Source organism: Dromiciops gliroides, chromosome 6 (genome assembly GCF_019393635.1).
Source record: "Dromiciops gliroides isolate mDroGli1 chromosome 6, mDroGli1.pri, whole genome shotgun sequence".
Lineage (NCBI taxonomy): Eukaryota > Metazoa > Chordata > Mammalia > Microbiotheria > Microbiotheriidae > Dromiciops > Dromiciops gliroides.
Genome location: NC_057866.1, coordinates 275920025 through 275939270, shown reverse-complemented (window position 1 = coordinate 275939270; position 19246 = coordinate 275920025). Strand labels below are relative to the sequence as shown.

General features: G+C 54.2%; 1 protein-coding gene across 12 annotated transcripts in view; it reads left to right on the top strand.

The window, feature by feature from the left end:
* WRN (WRN RecQ like helicase) overlaps positions 1 to 19246 on the top strand; it is a 101431-nt gene that overhangs the window by 55283 nt on the left and 26902 nt on the right. For all 12 annotated transcript variants that reach the window (XR_006353558.1, XM_043970697.1, XM_043970693.1 and 9 more), the window contains 13 exons: positions 114 to 243; positions 1991 to 2066; positions 3542 to 3609; positions 3907 to 4015; positions 6588 to 6656; positions 7105 to 7187; positions 9760 to 9866; positions 11079 to 11266; positions 14363 to 14537; positions 15640 to 15821; positions 16341 to 16442; positions 16692 to 16784; positions 18541 to 18682. Coding sequence is in view for 11 of the 12 variants with exons in the window: in XM_043970697.1 (XP_043826632.1) it covers positions 114 to 243; positions 1991 to 2066; positions 3542 to 3609; positions 3907 to 4015; positions 6588 to 6656; positions 7105 to 7187; positions 9760 to 9866; positions 11079 to 11266; positions 14363 to 14537; positions 15640 to 15821; positions 16341 to 16442; positions 16692 to 16784; positions 18541 to 18682 (1524 nt within the window). In the remaining variant the exon portion in view is untranslated. The remainder of the gene's footprint in view (positions 1 to 113; positions 244 to 1990; positions 2067 to 3541; positions 3610 to 3906; positions 4016 to 6587; positions 6657 to 7104; positions 7188 to 9759; positions 9867 to 11078; positions 11267 to 14362; positions 14538 to 15639; positions 15822 to 16340; positions 16443 to 16691; positions 16785 to 18540; positions 18683 to 19246) is intronic.

The window sequence follows — 19246 nt, the reverse complement described above, 5'->3', positions numbered from 1 at the left end:
TTTGAAAATCATTCCCTCATGGTGGCTGTAAAACGTGTGATTTGAGGGCAGCCCCCAGACTCCCTCGGATCATCTTGGAATAGCCTCGGGGGTGGTTTGCTTTCCTTTTTCAGACCTTGGAAGACCTGGACTGTGGCAAGTTGAAGCAGAATGTGTCAGAATTGTCGGAAGCTGGAGGCAAGGCCCAGACCTCTGCTGCTGAGGGCGATGAGGAAGCCATTGAAGAAGAAGAGGATGGATGGGGTAAAGGAGAGGGGGCTTGTCAGCACTCATCACTAGTGATACCTGCCCCAGATTGTGTGTGTGTGTGTGTGTGTGTGTGTGTGTGCATGGGTGTGCCTCATGGTTGGAGAGACGGACGGAGGGCTCTCTGTCTGCTGATCCCATGATGTCAAATCCACTCGGCTGACATTAAGGAGGACATTTGTTTCAATAACAAAGGAGGCGGTAGGGGAAGGGAGAGCAGGAGAGATCACCCCGTTATGCTTTTAGGGCTGGACCCTGCCTTCCTCAACCACCTTGTGAGCCAGGCAATACCAGTATTCTCTCCATTTTGTGGGTGTGGCACAGGGAAACTTGTGTTCCAGCCTGGATGGGAACCCAGCTCCGTATTCCACTGGATCCTCCGAGACCTTGCGGACCGGAGGCATAGAAAGAGTGTGGCGATCGAGGTGTAACTGGCATTCTGTCCTGCCCCTTTGTCTCCCTGATTTCAGCCAGAGGAAGGGGTGCCTGCCCCTTTCTCAGCCGGGTTGTGTGTCCTACAGAGGGGGTGGGGCAGCTTTTTCTTCCCAGGCCTCATTTCAGACCTTGATGGGATGGCACGGGGTGCAAGCTTATTCTCACACTCACTGTGTGGGAAGCAGGAGGACTGGATTCGCAGCCAGGGAGCCGGCTTAGATGCCCACGCTCCTGGGGGGCTTCCTTCCCCCCTTTGGACACTGGCCCCTCATCCAAAGGAAGCACACTAGATATTTCTCCAGCCCGGCTGCTTTGACATCTTGGGACTCCCTGCTTCAGTTCAGTGGATGAGGACTGTGCTCATGGGCTGAGGGGGTGGGAGGATGTGATCTGTGAGTCCGTCACATCTCTCTTCCTGTTTGGGCTGTACCAGACGCGCGGATGCCTGCGCCGTCCCGGACATGTGGCTTACTGCATGTGGGCATGTGCTGAGTGAAACAGAAGCCGGAGGAGGGCTCCTATAGGGCTGAGGACATTGAGAGGCTGCTGGGAATCGGCTTCTGCGAGGGTCTGTCGAGTCCGCTCTATGCTGGGCGGGGCCATCCGACGGGTCCCATCACATGGCCGTGACCTCAAGGAGTGTTCTGTTGTGTTGGATGAGGAGCCACACGGAGTGAGGGAGGATGCAGCCTGTGGGTGTGAGGCCCCCCTGGCCTGACCCCTCTGGGCCCTGGCTTCTCATGGCCAGTTAAACTAGTTAACCCTTCAGGTGCTGGGCTTAATCACCTCCGGAGAGGAGGAGGAGTCTAGGTAACAGGTGGGAAAGGTTTTGAGCAGCCAGTAAGCTTCGCAAATGGGGACCTGGGGCAGACACTGGGGTGGTGTTTGGGCCCGGGGAGGGCTAGCAAGGAAGCCTGCAGGGTTTGCACAGGTCCAGGCTCCGGAGGTGGCCGGATGTCTCCCGCTGGGGCTGGGGAGGACTGAGAGGACCTCTGGCTGTACCAGAAGCTTGGGGCTGGGCCCCGCCATAGGGAAGAAGACTGGAGAGTGGCTGGGGTGGCTGTGGCGGAGGGCCTTGGGGCATGCCAGCTGCTCTGAAGGCCTTGGGGAGTGTCTGAGGAGTGGTCAGAGTCTCACGAAGTCATGCTGCTGCCCTGGGCTAGAGCGTTGGGCCCTGAGGACGGGGGACTTGAGGCAGGCAGTGTGCGTTTGTGCTTCCTCTTTAAAAAAGGGTCACAGTTACCAACCCCCCCCCCCCCCATGAAAATACTCTTTGGTTTGAACTTAAATCCCAATGTTTTGTTTCCAGACCCCTCGTTACCAGTGCCCACCGCAGAGCAAGTCGTTTGCCTGAAGACCTACTTTGGCCATTCCAGTTTCAAACCGTGAGTGTCTTGTTCCTTCACCCAGTGAGAGGAAACGCAGGAGCCTTGGTCGTGGTTAGGAAGCGTAACGGGGCTGAATTCCCAGGGCCACCTCCCTGCTGCAGCTGTTTGCAGGCAGTGATGGACGTGAGACATTTCGGTTATTGCTACTCAAGAGAGGGCATTCCCAGATACAAATTTCTATTTTTTTTGTTGTTGTTTTGTTTTGTTTTTTTTTTGTGGGGCAGTGGGGGTTAAAGTGACTTGCCCAGGGTCACACAGCTAGTAAGTGTCAAGTGTCTGAGGCCGGATTTGAACTCAGGTCCTCCTGAATCCAGGGCTGGTGCTTTATCCACTGCGCCACCTAGCTGCCCCCCTAGATACAAATTTCAGTAGAGAAAGAATTTCTGTTCCTTCTTAGGTGACCTTTAGATTGCTTGATAAATGTCTGTGCCTGCTGCCAAGGAGGTTTGGAATAGTGGGTACAACATTGGCCTAGGAAGACCTGAGTTCAAATTCCTTTTAGACACTCACTAGCTGTATCGATAAACCTGGCCCCATTACTTTAGTCCCATGGGCCTCAGTTTCTCTCATCTGTAAATTGAGGTCATTGGGTTTGATGGACCCAGCTCTAGATCTAATATTCCGTCCTCCTAAGCCAGTCATCACCCCCCCCCCAACACACACACGCGCACGCACCCCTACCCAATATCTGTGTGCATGGGTGCCTGTAGGCTGAGGAGAGCACACTCACCCATAGCCATGCTGTGGGAAAAGACCGTCTGGAGGGCTGATCTTAGGGTATAGGGGATCCCTGGTGTGGGTGCCCGGAGTGAAGGCAGGTCAGAGAACAACAGCTCTGCCTAGTTCCACGTTTGTCGTACCTCTCCTGTAGGGCTGTTCTTCCTAGAGGACATGGCCCTCCATTCAGAGGGGTGACCAGGCACCTTAGCCAGTACTCAAAGGTTTCTTGTCCACTAAGTTCCTTTAATGTGCTCCTGTGCTCTGCCCCTTGAGCTGCTGCTTATCTCCAGGGAACATTCCAGTTTACCCCAAGGTCATGTACTGAGTGCTCCCCTAGGCCAGATCTTTCCCTTTGGGCAGTGGCCTGTTGATGAATTATCCAGGGATAAGACAGGGGAGGCTTTGTTCCCCTCCGTTCCTGGCCCAGGCATGCCAGTTCTAACCCCTCCTCAGGCTACTCAGGGCCTGTTCCCTAAGCTCCACTTGTTTTCTGCTGGACACCCAGTTGTCTTGAATGAAGGTTTTGCTCCATGTCAATGAAAGAAAAAGGTTTTTCACCAAGACAGTTTCCTGATGGTGACTCTTGCTCGGGTGAAAGTGCTTAACTGAATAGGCCATTGTTAGCCAATCCTCAGGGACCTTTGAAGACAGATGTGGGAAGGCTGAGAAGTGGCCTGGGTATGAAGTGGCTCCTGGAGGTTCCTTATCAGTTAATTAACACCTTCTGTTGCCATTTTCCCCCTCCCTTGCAGGATGCAGTGGAAAGTGATCCATTCTGTCTTAAAAGAAAAACGAGATAATCTTGTCGTCATGGCCACTGGTATGTCATGCTAAGCAGTCTGTTGAGATTTCATTGAGATTTTCAGTTGAAACCGTAGTGTGGGAGCTCCTTCTTTATCGAGTCTTTAGACTAGGATGCTGAACAGACCAAAAACAGACTGCAGGGCCTGCCCTTGGTTGGGGTGGGGGGATAGAAGGTCCAGGGGCCTGTGAAAAGAGGCTTCCTTCCCCCCAGTGCAGGGAGTAATAGATGTAGGGCCAGTGATGCTTCTGGAAAGATTGTCCATGTTGGCTCTTCTTATCACCGTCTGTCTTGGTGTTCCGTTCTCATCTGAAGGGTACGGCAAGAGTTTGTGCTTCCAGTTTCCTCCCGTGTTTGTCGGTGGGATTGGCATCGTTGTGTCTCCTCTGATTTCTCTGATGGAAGACCAGGTTCTTCGGCTCCAGTAAGTTGGAGGCCGGCGGTCAGCGGCCTCGTCTCATTGCCCTTCTCGAGTTCTGTTTTCTCCCGGGAATGAAGCAGCTGATCACAGTGACTTGTCATTTCAAGCTGGGCTCCTGCCAGACCTTTCAGAAAGGGTGTCCCCGCTTCCCCAGGCCCTGCACCTTAAGGAATATCCAGTTGTTGCCTTTGTCCCAGTTGTGTGTCCAGTGTGTTCTAAGAATTGTCCTGTTGGGTTTTCTTCTTTCTCATTGGCCTTTTCCCTTGTACTATAGTTGAATGGAGAGTGAGTGTCCACGTAGGGAGGTTTTTGAAAGAGGAAAAGGTCACCCTGAATGAGTGGCTCTGGGACTGTTGGAAGAGAACACGTGCTTGTGTTCCTTTGTGTCTTCAGAGGCAGTCACAGAACCAGGAAGGACGGAGTCACTCATCTTGCTTCTTGCCTTCTACCTTGGGCGGCTTGGGAATAGGATTCCTCCGGGCCTCCTGTCCCTGGGCGAGGAGCTGCAGAGTCCGAGGCAACACGGCCCCTGCCTGCCGTCCTAGCACTTGCGTTCTTGTCTATCCAGCTGCAGCACATTTTAGAAAACTCACTTTCAGATGAACCGTGACATTTAAAAACGTTTCAAGAACACATTCTTTGTAAGATCGTCATGATTGCTCTTAATCGGGCACCCTCCCTCGCCATCATTTTTGTTCTGTCTTGTAGCTCGGAGCACGTTTTTGGGAAGGGGGTGGGAGGCTGGAGTGTAAAATGAAAAAAGCACAACGCCCCAAACCAGCCCCTGGCAAGATGACTTCCTGACCCATCACTCCCCTGAGAGTGAGTGCTCACTCCAGGGCTGCCCACAGCCACTGACCTGGCAATGCAGAGGCCTTTTCTCAGGCCTCATTCTTCGTGACTTTGCTATAGCTTTGGACACTATTGGCTAGCAGCTCCTCTGTCTTCCTTGGCCTGTGACGGTCCCCTTTGTGCTCATTCTCCGAGTCTTCTCCAGGGCCCTGACCTGTTTCCTGTTCTCTCTGTTGTGGCTTTCCTAGGGAACTCACCCGCTTCCTTGTCATCCCTGTGCACCTGAATCCCAGAACTAGAACTCCAGACTGGACAGTGAGAAAATGACCAGAGACAAAAGTCTTGGATAAATTTATAGTAATTTGTCAATGTAATAGAGTAAAGAATTGACCGTGTGTCTCCTTGACTTCTCATGCTCCTAGGCTGAGTGGTAGAGGAATCGGGGAGAGGGCTTCAGCGGGGCAGTCGGCGCGAGCAGGAGAAAAGCCCCCAAAGACACCAAAGGTTTCTATCCTTTTTTGATAGATGTGGGTCATTACACATCAAACAAATCTAATTGGTTAGCATTTAAATAGAATTGGTTGACATGACTTAAAGGTGGGCTATGTTATAATGAAGTCCAAAGAGGACGTCAGAAAAAGGAATGCAAGGCTCCCACTCAGGTTGGTCCGGGCAAAGTAATTCATCTAGGTGTGGTTTCATCCCATCAGTAAGTCCTTGGGCTCTCTAGTCGAAAGAATTTCTCTCTACCCAAAGCTCCTCCCAAACCTTGGGTTTGATCTAGATGAGGCTTGATGGCCGAGTGGAGGGGGAGGGAGAACCCTTCATTCTTATTTTCTCACAAGACGACGCTTCTCTCCTGAGCCCCCATCCTGTGTGTCTCCAGATAAGTGTCCTCTCAGTGCCTCTGTGGCTCCAGGTTCAATTTGGCATGAATATTCTTGCCCCTGAAGCCTAATTTCTCTCAGAGTGTGACCATCTTCCCAGTCGTCCCGGTTTGTGACCGTGCAGTAGTCCTTGATCCTTGCCTGTTCCTTACCTCCATGTGCCTCTTCCCTTGTCCCTCTTTCGCACTCACAGTGCTGAAGTCCTCATTCCCTTCCTCTTCTCTCCCTCGCTCTATCGTTAGAGCTTAGTCACTGAGGTTTTTGTGAACGTGACTCCTCTCTGGAGTCCGTTTTTCATACAACTGCCACACGTAATCTTCCTGAGACATAGAGCTCACGATGTGACTTCCCAGACTTACGACTTTCAGCGGCTCCCAGTTACCTCTCATAAATTCCTCGCCCTGGCCTTTAGGGCCTTAGCTGATCTTGGTCTCAGTGACTCATGGGGTTGGTGGGTTTCAGCCAGATGGGACTGCTGGCTTTTCCTGCAGCTCCCCAAGGTTCCATCTCCTGCCTCCATGCATGAGACCGGGCTGTTCCCTCCCTCTGTGGAATGGATTCCTCCTCTGCAGTCGCTGAGAATCCTCTTGTGTCTCGTGGCCAGTACAGCCCTCCCCGCCCCTCCCATTGTCGACCGTTATTAGTATTCTGTCCCTCTGGAAGACGTCTTCTGCTTCCGTAGCACTGTGCCTTGTTGTGTCTCTGGTCTGGCGGGCACGGCCCGTCTCCCTTTATCTTGGTAGTCCCGGCACCTCGCTCAGTGGCTGGCCCAGGCAAAGTGTTTGGAGGATGTCTGTTTGAGAGAGTGACCGAGCAATTCACAAATGACTGCTTCCTCCAGAGGAAGGAGCCCCTGAGTTCAGCCTGGAACGTCACCTCGGAATTTCTTCTTTCAGAATGTCCAACGTCAAAGCGTGTTTCCTCGGATCAGCTCAGTCAGAAAACATCATCAAGCGTGTTAAAGCGTAAGTAGCCTGTTTGCTGTTTGAGAACCTGAGGTGATGTGTGCTTCCTGTGGTGGGAGTCAAATCTCTGGCCCCTCTGAAGCACCCGTCCGTGGGAGCTGGAGTGCACTGAGGGCAGAGCTTTGGCCCTCCTGCTTTCTCCCTTCAGCTCCCTCCCCCTAGAAGGGCTCTGACTCCCGGCACCCCGAGGTTCTGCTCCGTGGCCCGCGAGGTGATTTCTCTGGCCAAGTTGGTTGTTCTTACTTCCTTTCCCTGTCTCTCCTTAGACAAGGAGCTGTAGCGCTGGGTCCCCAGGAGGTAGGGAGTCTCAGCAGCATCCAGAGTGAAGGATGTGATTAGCAATGGTACCTTAATCACTCAGTTCGGGCGATTGTGGCTGATGCGGCGGCGAATGCTGCGGCGCTGGGCCTGCCAGCTTTTCACAATCCCTTCTTTTCTTCCGTCACAGGGGAGAGTTCAGGGTTGTATATATCACCCCAGAATTCTGCTTGGCAAACCTGAACCTGCTGACTCAGCTCGATGCCCACCCAGGTGAGTGGCCGAGGCAGCCCCTGTGCCCCATGGCTGACGTTCTTGGCTTGTGACTTCCCTGTCTGCCTCTTCCTGCACGTACGTGGGCCTCTCTGCCTTTGGGGCCCAGGTTAGTGCTTTCCAATGGGGAGTCCATGTGACACTGATGCTCAGGTAACGGTTCTCAGGCGGACCCTCACGCTACTGCAAGAGCCACCGTGTTTCTGAAATGGTTCCAAAGCGCGTCTCAGGAGCCCCCTTGAACGCCTCTCTCACCCCCCTTTTGGGGGTGCTTTGGGTCAAGTCTAACTGTTCATTTCTTTCTTTGATCACGAGATCCTAGAGTAGGAGGTGGCAGGATCCTCAGGTTTTGGCTCTTTCATCCCTCTCATTTTGTAGATGAGGAGATGGAGCTTCCAGAGCTCCCTAATTCAGCCACAGGAGCAGAGATACCGTTCAGTCCCGTGTCTCCGGATGCGGATCTCTGCTCTTGGTTGTCCTGTCATCACTGGCCAGAGGAATTCTAGATGCTGAGAGAGATCTGCCCAGCTATGGGTGATGGAGCCTTGTTCTCTGCAGTGCCTGCAGGAGGCCCATTGGGCAAGCGTTCTTACTATTCCCATTTTCCAGATGAGAAAATGGAGATTGAGGACAGTTGGCCAGCCTCCTTCTGCCAGGGCCTCTCCTACCTGCAAGTCCTCTTGCTCCATCTGCTGGCATCTGGGTCATTGATGATTTTCTGGGGGGTTTTCTTCTCTCCTCACTGCACTAGTTCAGAGCCTCACAAGATCCATGATTTCATCGCTCTGTGTGTGTGTGTGTGTGTGTGTGTGTTTTGGCGGGGCAGTGGGGGTTAAGTGACTTGCCCAGGGTCACACAGCTAGTAAGTGTCAAGTGTCTGAGGCCAGATTTGAACTCGGGTCCTCCTGAATCCAGGGCCGGTACTCTATCCACTGCGTCACCTAGCTGCCCCATTGCTGTGTTTTTTAAGGGATAGCTTTATGCATGTGGTGTTTGCGCCTTGAAAACATCCATCAGATATTTCCACTACAAGTGCTTGAGGTCGAACAAGAATCTAGCCTGGGAAATGATTTTGAAAGTATTCATGTTGTAAAAATGAATGCCGAGAGTATTCCGTGGGCATTGCTCAGACACCTCATTTATTTACCATTTTGATAGTATGTTCCCCCAAGTGTTTGTAGCAGAAATAGCAAAAGAAAAAAAGAAATGTGTTAGGGCTGAGCCTGCCGAGCGCCCTACTTCAGACTGGAGTGGATGAGCATCTGTGATACCAGAGACCAGCCGAAGCGTGACCGAAGGGCTGGGGTGGTCTGTGCCCCTACGGAGTTCACGTCCTAATGGTGGGCTCAGGCAGAATGCCGGCCGGATTTGGAAGCTTGTCTGGCTTCAGAGTTGTGGGGTAACGGGCCAGGCTGCTGGGGTGAACTTGACCGCTTACTGGGGTCTCCTTGCCCTCTACCCCAGAGGCCTCTGAGGTTTCCCCTTTCAAAGGGCAGTGTTGAGGCACAGGGTACACGGATGCTGTCACGTGACCAGCTAGGAGTTAGGACAGTCCTGGGGTGCAAGAGCCGCTAGGAGTCAGTCAGGAGATATCCATAGGTAAGTGCCTGCTCTGTGTTCAGTACTGGGATACAGAGAGGCCGTCTGCCCTCACGGACCTTACAGTCCAGCGGGGGCGGCACACGAGCAGTATGCGGGATAAATGGCGATAATTGGCAGTGGGAAGGCCCGAGGAGGAGGGAGTCCTTTCAGCCTGGAGCACCCCTGCAGTGGTCCTTGCTGGTGTTGGGGGTGGGGTCCTGTCTCTGGGCATTCCCCTGTATGACTGACGGGTGGGGCACAGGGAGGAAGGAGCGCGAGTCTGCTGTGTTTCACTGTGTTACCCATCGAAGTGCAAACTAATGATGATTCCACTTCAAGTAAGAAAATCATATTATGGGATTCTCGGTCTAGAGCAGGAAGAGGTCTAAGAGAGAGGCCTCTCCAGAGGTGGGATTTGAATCCAGGTCCAAAAACTCTGGCCCCGTCACTATTCTCGTGATTGGTGTTAATTTGGCAGCTTAATGTACAGGCACCGTGAGGCCACTCTTCTGAATTCTCTGGAGTCCGTGTTGGCTGGCAGCACAGGGGGTGCTGGTGCTGGCTTATGAAATCCCCTGCCCCTCCCAGTGGGGGCCATCCCCAACCATGTGTCCCACCAGGCCTCCTGTTTGCTTCTCAGACCCGCCTGGTGTCTCTGCAGGCAGATCCCGTTGGGCTGTGGAGGCGACGGGGTGGGCACACCTCCAGATGCCAGTAGCATGGCCGGTGTGTGCCGAGGGAAGCTGGAGGATTGATTCCGAGAGCAATCAGGGATGCAGGCTCCAACCTGGAGGGAGGAAAGGGGGCCGCCCAGTCCCGTTTCCTTTCCTTTTCCTTTCCTCTGCAATAGTGATTAGCTTTATCTCAGACGCTTAGGCCTGACCTAAGCATCTTTCTGGAACATCCGGTCACTGAGATGCTGGTTCTGCTAAGCAAACGTGGATAACCGGCCTGCTCTGTTCCCTTATCAGCGAGTTTCTCCCCTCCCTAGGGATCACCTTGATTGCCGTGGACGAGGCCCACTGTGTGTCAGAGTGGGGGCATGACTTCCGAAATTCTTTCCGAAGCTTGGGCTCCTTGAAGACCACCTTGCCGTTGGTAAGCCGTTCCTGCCAAAGAGCACGTCGAGGAGGGACGGAGGGCAGGGCCTTCTCTCCTCTGCCGCCCACAATAGTCAGGAATTGTTGTCTTTGGCCTGAAGAGGAACGTGGTGGGGAGTCTGGCCCCTGAGCCGGGTGCTGCTCGGACAGGCTGGCGTCCTGCAGGCACAAGCCAGAGGTGTTGGCCCACCCCCGGCTACCACTTGTGAAAGGCTGAGAGCAGAGGGGTCACACGTTGCTACCTGGGCAGAGTCGTTGGAATGATCTCATGAGGGTCCCATCTGATGGCCTCGCCCTTCTCTGCTGCATTTGACTACTGGCTCCTGACCTCCACCCTCTCCTCATGGATGCGTGCTCTCCTCTGCCACCGCTCTCTGCTTCTTCCTCCCGGCCCTGATTGTTCCTCCTTCAGAGCACAGCTGGGGGGTTCCCCAAGGCTCTGTCCTGGCTGCTCCCTTCCCCTTTTCCCTTTCTGGCTTTCTTTGTTGGTGCCCCCGGTCCACATTTCTAGCCCTGTCCTTCCTCCCGAGCTACAAGCCTTCACCTCCCTACCTGAGGCTTGGTCCCCGGGGTCCCCTAGACACGTAGCGTTCAGCCGAGCCCTGTCAGTTCATTCTCTCTCCTCCTGTGCCTCCCCCGCACCCTCTCCCCTGGCCTGGCCACCGCTGCTCCCAGCCCGGATGTGGGTGGTGATTCCTGACTCTCACCCGGCCCCCGTGTCCGCAGCGTCTCTCCCATCTGTCCCAGAGCCCTCCAGGTCTTCCAAGCCTTGCAGGGTCACATGGAGAGTCCTCTCTCAGCCGTTTGAAGTTCTTCTGCCTCTCAGACCACGGCAGCACTGCCGCCTCTGTCCCTGTGCCTGCTGGGCGCTGCCTGGCCATCACTTTCTAGTTTCCTTCAGAAACTTCCTACTTCCTACTGCCTTCTACACAGAGACTTTCCTGGTCCCCACTGTGCTCATGCCTTCACCCCAGATGACTGGCCCTGCGTTTCCTCCTGTGGTCTGTGTTCTGGGGGAGAGGCACCTCGTGCCCCCGTGCCCCACGTCTCTGTCTCTGTCTTCTCCGTGAACGTCAGCTCCCAGAGGGCAGGGACTATTTCAGTGCTCTGTTGGGCCCCCTGGGGTCCACCACCTCCCAGGGGTCGAGTCGGTGCCAGTCAGCAGCTGGGCGGGTGGGTGTATCTGGGTCCTGTCTGTGTTTCCCCGCAGGTGCCCGTGCTGGCACTGACGGCGACAGCCAGCTCCTCCATCCGAGCAGACATCGTGCACTGCCTCAAGTTGCAGAACCCACAGGTCACCTGCACTAGCTTTGACCGGCCCAACCTCTACCTGGATGTTGGGCGCAAGACCGGCAACGTCCTTCAGGACCTGGACAGGTTTCTTGTGAAGAAGACGGGGTGAGTGGCCGTGGGCTTGTTGGGTTAGGTGAACGTGTTGGGAGACGGGCTATTGGTGCCTTACTGCTTGGTCCGGCCTGCCCCCCCCCCCCCCCCCCGCAGAACTGTCCCTGGGAAGGGGAGTGGGGCACTGAGCTGCTCAGCAATGGGGCCTTGGGGTGCTCTGACAGGAGGGGGCCATCTCCCGGCTCTTCTCCTTGCTCCTTCCTGGCCACCACGCTGACCTTGTCAAGGTATTTCTTGTGGTTCTGCTGACTCCGCTTTGCGTTGGTTCCCATGAGTGTTTTCACTTCTCCATGTGCTCAAGGCACTTTTCCAAATGCAGCAGTATTCCATTCCATTCACCTCCCATGGCTCCTTTAGCTAAGGGTCATCCGCCATGCTTCTAGTCCTTTCCTGCCAGAGAAATGCTGTTACAAAGATGTCGGTGTGTGGGGGGCCTTCCTGACTTCTGTGCAGCTTATGTCAGAGTCCGCGTACCACCACTCACTTCCATAGCATCATTCCAGATCACTTGGCAGAATAGCTGGACATGTTCTCCATTCCACCAACAATGTATCAGCGTGCCTGTCTCTTCACAGACTCTCAGCCTTTGGGTTAGCTTCCTTTCTGTTCAGTTGTTCATTCTCCTGTAGTCCTCTCATTTCTGGCTCTTTCTGTATCAGGATCATAGTCTGCTGGGACTAAGTAGTCACCATGATGGCTAAGTAAGATGATATGGCTGGTATTTACTCGGTCCCCTTGTCCAAGCAAATGTGGCCCCTCTGCTTCTGGGTCTTCTGTACCACAGGCCACCGTGGAGACTCTTGATGCCAGTTACTCCCTCTGTTAGTCTATGTTTCAGGCATTTGTGGTTCTCATTGCTATTATTTACTTGACTTGGCATGATAGAACCCACCCTCTTCTTAATCTCTCTCTCTTTTTTAAATTAACAAAGTATTTTTTTTCCTGTTACATGTAAAGATAGTTCTCAACTTTTGTTTATACAAGTTTTCCAATTTCAGATTTTTCTCCCTCCTTCCCCTCCCTTCCCCCTCCCCTAGACAGCAGGTAATCTGATATAGGTTTTATATACACACACACACACACACACACACAATAACATTAAACATATTTCTGCATTACTCATGTTATAAGAGAAAAATCAGGGAAGGGGAGTGGTCTGCCCCACATCAGAAGATCAGCCAGCTTAGGGCTGAGGCCCGTTGTCCTCTGGGGGTCGCAGGTGGGTCCTGGGCCTGGGAGGGAGAGAGGCTGCACAGTCCTCTGATCCGCTGGGAGCCAGTGCCTTCGCCCCTGTTCACCTTCATGCAGCCTGTGCTGGAGTTGGACAGACGGCTTTCCTCGTCAGCTGCCTGTGAGTGAGGGTATCCCCTTTTTACACAGGACAAGCTGATTGACTTGGCCAAGGAAGCACCGCTCAGCATTTCAGCCCGGGCTTCCTTGGTGTGTGTCCAGAAGCCCAGGCGTTCTGCCCTGTGGCCATAGAAGGGGACACTCTGAGGTGGGCAGAGAGGGTGGTGGCGGATGGGCTCTCTCTGGAATCCAGGGGCCTCCTTGGCATTGGTCAGCACCTCTGCCGGGCAGATCTTGTGTTTGTGCTCGGCTGCACGCAGGGCACAGGGGTCCTAGCTATTGACAGACACCTAGCACATCACGTAGTTTGCTGGTCTGCTGTTCTCGCCAGCCCCGTGAGGTTCTTGCCGCAGATCACATCCCATTTTACAGAGGAGACCCCAGAGGTGAGGTGGCTTGGTCAGAATCACAGCACTAGACAGTGACCGAGGCAGCATCCGAGCCCAGTTCTCCATCTGGGCTGACATGGGGCCTCTCTTGGCCAGCCGGCACCTGGTCTGGGTGAGGTGAGAGCACGCCGGGGGACTTGCGAGTCATTAAGCACATGCTTAGGGGCCATTTTCCTTGCCTTATTCCCAGTTGCATTTGCTGGATGAAGGCCCTAGGACTCTGGGCGACTGACAGTACCTGCATGCAGACTCTGAGAGAGGTCCCAGTCCAGGGTCTTCCCCAAGGTGTGTCTGTCATTAGCTTGCTCTGTCCCTGAGCATGGGACCAGTAAAGCCGCTTGTGCTGCAGGCTGCCCAGGACACTGTCTGCAGTGGCTGCTGCTGTCCCCGCTGCAGGGGGGTCGTTCCCAGGGGCTCCTTTCCTTCCCTGCACTCCCGGATGAAGGCGGTAGCACAGTACGGAAGAACACTGCTCACTCAGGGGTCAGGGCCCGGGCTCCAGTCTGCTACTGAACTGCCTGTCTGAGCCTCCAGGTCCTTCCCAGAAAACGAAGAATGAAAACCGGCCCTCTGACCAGCCCTGGGCTTGGGGTACCCCTGGTCCGGAGCCTAGTACGAATTTCTGTTGAAATCTGCATGTGCTTTCTCTGAAGCTATTTCCTGGCGGACCTGAATGACTGACTTGCCCTGGTGGCTGGCATCCTCGCAACGGTCTGATTGCTGATGCTCGGCGGGTCTTCTGCTCCTCTGCCTTCTGAAAAATCTCTGGGGAAAGGGTCACTTTGGGATCAGACTGGGCACCTGAGCTGGCCTTGGACCTGGGTCTGGGCTTGCCATGGAACAACGCTCAGGGACCACTGACCCACTGGCCAATTAGGCACTTACTGGGGGAGGTTCTTTGAGGAGCCCAGAGTAAGGCTGGAGGGACCTTGGAGAGAGACGTGGTCATCATTTCAGAGTAGGGAAGGGAGTGCGAGGCCCAGGATCCCACAGCGGTGAGCCCCCGGCCTGGGGCTTGGGCCGCCACATCCGGCACGTCCCCCTTGTGTGTCCTCTGGCATCTTCTGCATCTCCCCTGCTCATCAGCCTCCTGGTAGCGAGCGAGAAAACCCAGAGAAGGCACTTCTGTGACTTGGGCTAGCTTTGGTGGAGGCTTGAGCAGAAATGGGGTTTGCCATTTCTTTTCCTTTGCTAAAATGAAAGTTATTTTTGGTGTGAGTGGAAGGAAGTTCCTTGGCCTCCATTGTCACTGTGTTCATCTCCCATGGCGTCTTTAGATGTCTTTTGGGGAGGTGTGTGTCTGTCTGTCTGTCTGTCTCCTATTTATGTATTCTTTCTCCCTTTATTTCAGATCATCCCGGGAATTTGAAGGCCCCACCATCATCTATTGCCCTACTAGAAAGATCTCTGAACAAGTGACTGCAGAGCTCCGTAAACTGGACTTGGCCTGTGGCACATACCACGCGGGCATGGGGATCAAGGCGAGGCGAGAGATCTACCACAAATTCATGCATGATGAAATCCAGGTGTGTGGGCCAGATCCTGTTCCTTTGCGGAGAGCCCAGCTGCGTGAGCTCGTGACACGGGGGTGGGGTTGCTCCAGCTGGTCTTGTCCTTTATCTCCAGTGAAAATGAGAATGAGGCTTCTTATTCCATCTGATGGTTAGCTAGGAGGTGATCGTCAGTGAGAAGTCTGGGAATTGGTTTGGTCCATCCTTGGACTGGCCTGTGGTGTCCGGCTCATCGCCGCTGCCTTGCTGTCTGGGGCATTTAGGAGAGGAGTGAGAGGCGAGGGTCCTCAGGCAATGGCGTGCCTCCACCTGAGGAGGCTTGGCCTCTGTGGCTAGCCCCTTTGGAGGTTAGCCTACCACGCTGGCTTCTGTCTTTTGTGCCTTTGTCTGTCCCAGGCCTACGTGGGGGCTAACCACTCTGAGAAGGGCCCGAGCTATGGGGCCAAGGGTTTAGACTGTGCTGGCATGGCTCTTTTTTGCTCAGGTCATCCTTTCGTTTTAAAAACTATAAAAAGTGTCGGGACATGGGCCTCCCCAGTCCCCAGGGAGCGGGAAGCCGGGAGGCAGAGGCAGCTTTGTGCAGCAGCCTGTGATGGGTGTTGTGGGAGGCCACACATGACCGTGCCCAGAGAAGTCCCGCATGGCTCTGGGCACCTTGCCTTACTCCGTTCCTCATCTCCATGGGCTTCTTTTGGCCCACCTTGTTCATTCAGCTTTTCCCTTGGATGGTTTTTTCTCTTCTTCCTCCTGCCTCATCTCCTTCCCTTGGAAGGCTCTCCTAAGAACAACTGGGGCCACACTTCATCATCATTAACTTAATTTCAGTCTGCGATGAACCACAGCCGTGCTTGGTTCAGTGAGCTGGTGGCATGCACAGGGCGGTGCTCATCTGGATGGGGTGTCTGTGTTCACCGGGAGCTTTCCCCCTGCCTAGCTGACGCAGGCCGTGGGCCGGGGAGAGCAGCCTCCGGTTAGACGCCGAGGCAGGGAGCTCCCACGGGTGATTTTAGTTTTAGTATTAGCCCTTCCAGCTCCGCTCACAGTCACATTTACCCAGCAGCCTGGCCATGTGAGGTCAGCAGCACGGACCTAACTGCCGCGTTTCTCTTGCTCTCAGTGTGTCGTAGCAACAGTCGCCTTTGGCATGGGCATTAACAAAGCGGACATTCGCAAAGTCATCCACTATGGTGCTCCCAAGGAAATGGAGTCTTACTACCAGGAGATGGGTAGGGCTGGCCGCGACGGCCTGCCCAGCGCTTGCCATGTGCTCTGGGCCCCTGCGGACATGAGCTTCAATAGGTAAAGGGCGTGCGTGCGTGCGTGCGTGCGTGCGTGTGTGTGTGTGTGTGTGTGTGTGCGTGTGTGTGTGTGTGTGAGAGAGAGAGAGAGAGAGAGAGAGAGAGAGAGAGAGAGAGAGAGAGAGAGCGCGCGTGAGCGAGAGCATGAGCAAGGGCAGATTTTTCCTGAAGGAGCATAGCTGGCTCACAACAGGAAATCTGTGGGGCGGCTAGGTGGCCAAGTGGATGGACCACCAGCCCTGCAGTGGAGGACTTGAGTTCAAATGTGACTTTAGCCAGTTACTAGCTGTGTGACCCTGGGCAAGTCACTTAACCCCGATTGCCTTAAAAACCAAACAACCCATTCAGGTGATGGGCACAATTAATAACAATAAAAGACTGCTTTCTAGTAGTCCAGCTAGATGTGGTGATTACCTCTGGCTGGACTCTTTGAAAGAGGCTGCCTCTTTTTCTCCCAATAGAATCCTCCAGTCACTGGAAGCGAGTGGTCAGTTTCATTCTCTTTCTTTCTGACCAACAGGCACTTCGTCCATGACATACAGAATGCCGACTTTCGCCAGTACAAGTTGAAGATGATGCGGCAGTTGGAAAAGTACCTTCAGTCCAGCAGATGCAGGCGGAGGTGAGTGGGTGGGCTCTGCCGGCCACCGCTGTGCTTGGCATTGGGGGGGGATGAGCCTCAGGCCGTGCTGAATTGGTCCGATTGTTGTCATGCTTCTAAATGCGTGTCCCAGGTGGCTTCTGAAGCCTCAGAGCCCAGCAGTGACCTCCCCTGTGAGGCAGTCAGGGGTGACTCTGCCTCCTTTTGGGGAATGAATTCAGCATGACAATGTGGGTTCCTTCACTGAATTCTCCATTTTCTCCTGGGTAGAATCATCTTGTCTCATTTTGAAGACAGACAGCTCCGAAAGGCCTCCTCGGGCATCATGGGAACGGAGCAGTGTTGTGACAACTGTCGGGCCAGGTGAGTTGCATTTCTCCGCACTTTGGAAAGGGCCGTCCCTGTGAGCCAGTATTGCCCCCCACCCCCCACCCCCCAGTAAGAAATGAGGCATTGATGATCACCTCCCAGTGTGCTGGATTTCTCTGACAAGGCACTCATTTTCATTTCCTTAAGAAACGTCTACACTCCTTCCACTCAAAACAAGCAAACTTAGCACTTGGAAATACAGATGCAATGGCAGAATGTGCTTTGTCAACCTCAGTGTGGTGGTTAAGTGCGTGTTGGTTGTGCACCCAGATTTTCCTTTCTAAGGCCGTTCTAGACTTCACAAACACCAGATGTGATGCAGATTTTTTCCGCATCCATCGTAGATCAGGAGGAGGGGGGTTGAACATGAAACAGCCTGCATTTAAGAAAGCACGTCCTCGAGTCGGCGGGTCACTTGCCAGGCTGGCCTGCTTGGCCATGGCTCCTTCTGCCCTCTGTCTCTCAAGGTTGGCCGTCAGACTCCGTGAGCCCTTCGCTGCAATTTAAAATCTCCCTTTGACTCTTCCGGGAAACCTGATGTTACCTCAAGGGGCTCCGGCTGTTCCTTCTGCTGTTTGAGCAGGGTCCTCTTAGGGCTGGAAGGGAAGGGGCCCGAGAGAACCTGGAACCGGATCCTTTGATTTCAGACATGAAAAAACTGACTGAAAGAGAGGACTCTGTCTCTCCAGTGGTGGGGAGGTGTCGGCTAGCAGGGCTCAGGCTGCGGCCAGGCCCTCCGCTGACAAGCTTCTTTCCTCTGGGGTGGCGGGCGGTGCCGGGGCTCCCTCTGCTGCCCCTCAGTACGGGGAAAGGAGGGAGGTGGACCCACAGAGGAAGTTTGCTTTGTAATTTTCATTTTCTCTGGTTTTCACCTTCATTTACAAACATATTCCTCTCACTCCCTCAAGAGCTTCCCCTTGTACCACAGGGAGAGGGGTAGGTAGTGGGTCTGCAAAGCCATTGTGCCCCTGGGCAGGGCCTGTCCGGTGGGTGGGCCTATTTTCTCCTTGCACCCTTTTTCTGCATGGGTTCAAATGCGGTGGGTGGTTCCCATGAAATGTCAGCCAGCACTTTTTCAGAGCTTCCTGTGATGATGGAGACCAAGAAGCCACAGCTGCCGGAGAAGCCTGGGTCTGCTTGGGCACTTGACTCTCAATGAGAGCCTCACTGGTGTCAGACCAGAGGCTTGGCAGGAGTTGGCCTTCTGATGATGGAGGCTCTGGTGGCCTATGGGACCTAGGGAGGCAAGCCTGGGGGGTGCAGGGCCTGGCCCAAGTTCTGATCCTGACTCGCACCCTTGTGAGCTTGTGTGTGACCCTGGCACACCCCTCCCTTTCTCTGTCTTAGCCTCATTATCCTCCTCTGTAAGATGGGAAGGCTCACCGTCCGTTTCCCTGCATCTTGCCATAAAGTGCTCTCTAAGCTCTGGCCGTGTCTAACGGGTACTCGACATTTGCTTGGGGGCCAATCACTCCCCTTTACAGCCCTAGTTTTATCATCTGAAAGCGCGATGCTGGTCAGGGGACCACCTTCCCCATAGCACGGAGGTCAGCAAGGGGCTCTGCCGACCTCAGAGTCCTCTGCGAGCGAGAGCTGCCATCATCCCCGTCATTGTTGCTGTTGCCTCGTCACCTGGCAGGGGCCGCTGTCTTCCCCTACCACCCTCCCGATCTTGTTTGAATCTAGCTTTGCTCACGGGCATGGTGCTGTGTCCGTTGTGGGAATTCACCGACATTGTCTCTGTCTTCAGACTGAAGGAACCTCGTTCCATTGAGGACTCTGAGGAGAGCCTACAGGACTTTGGACCGCAGGCCTACAAGCTGTTGTTGGCAGTGCGAGACTTAGGAGAGAAGTTTGGAATTGGAGTCCCAGTTTTGTTTCTTCGAGGATCGGTGAGTGTGCCCGCCTTCCCCAGTGCCCACGTTACCCCCTCTCAGCCGCCCCGGAGGGCCTGGGTGTGTTCTCAGTGGTCCTGTTCTGGGCCAGCCCCCTGCTTTTCCCTGGCATACGGGCTCACTGGCCCATCGCCAGGGCGGCTTCAGCCTTCGGCCCCAGCTGGGGCCTTTCCTGCCCCCTTGGTCCGTGGCCGATGGAGGAATCCCCAGGGCCAGGGTGCAGTCTGTGCTGCTACGCTAAGAACTGCTGGGTATCTTCTGCTGAAAATTACTAGTTAATGGGCACATGTTAGTCAGTTTGCAAGTAAGTGTCTGCTATGTGCCAGGCACTTGTTAGCAAAGATCCAATGCCATCCCACGTGGTTTTGCACTGTTTGGCAACTCCGAGGATGTTTGTTTTCCTTGGCGTGTTATTCCTTGCTAACCCCAGGTCTGATGGTCATGGCTGCCTCTCTTCTGCTGGGGCCAACCTTTAAGGAGAGGACCCCTGTGTGTGCTCTGTGTGTTTACTATGTAAACATTTTGTAGTACTTTTTTTTTTTTTTGGTAGTACTTCTTTTT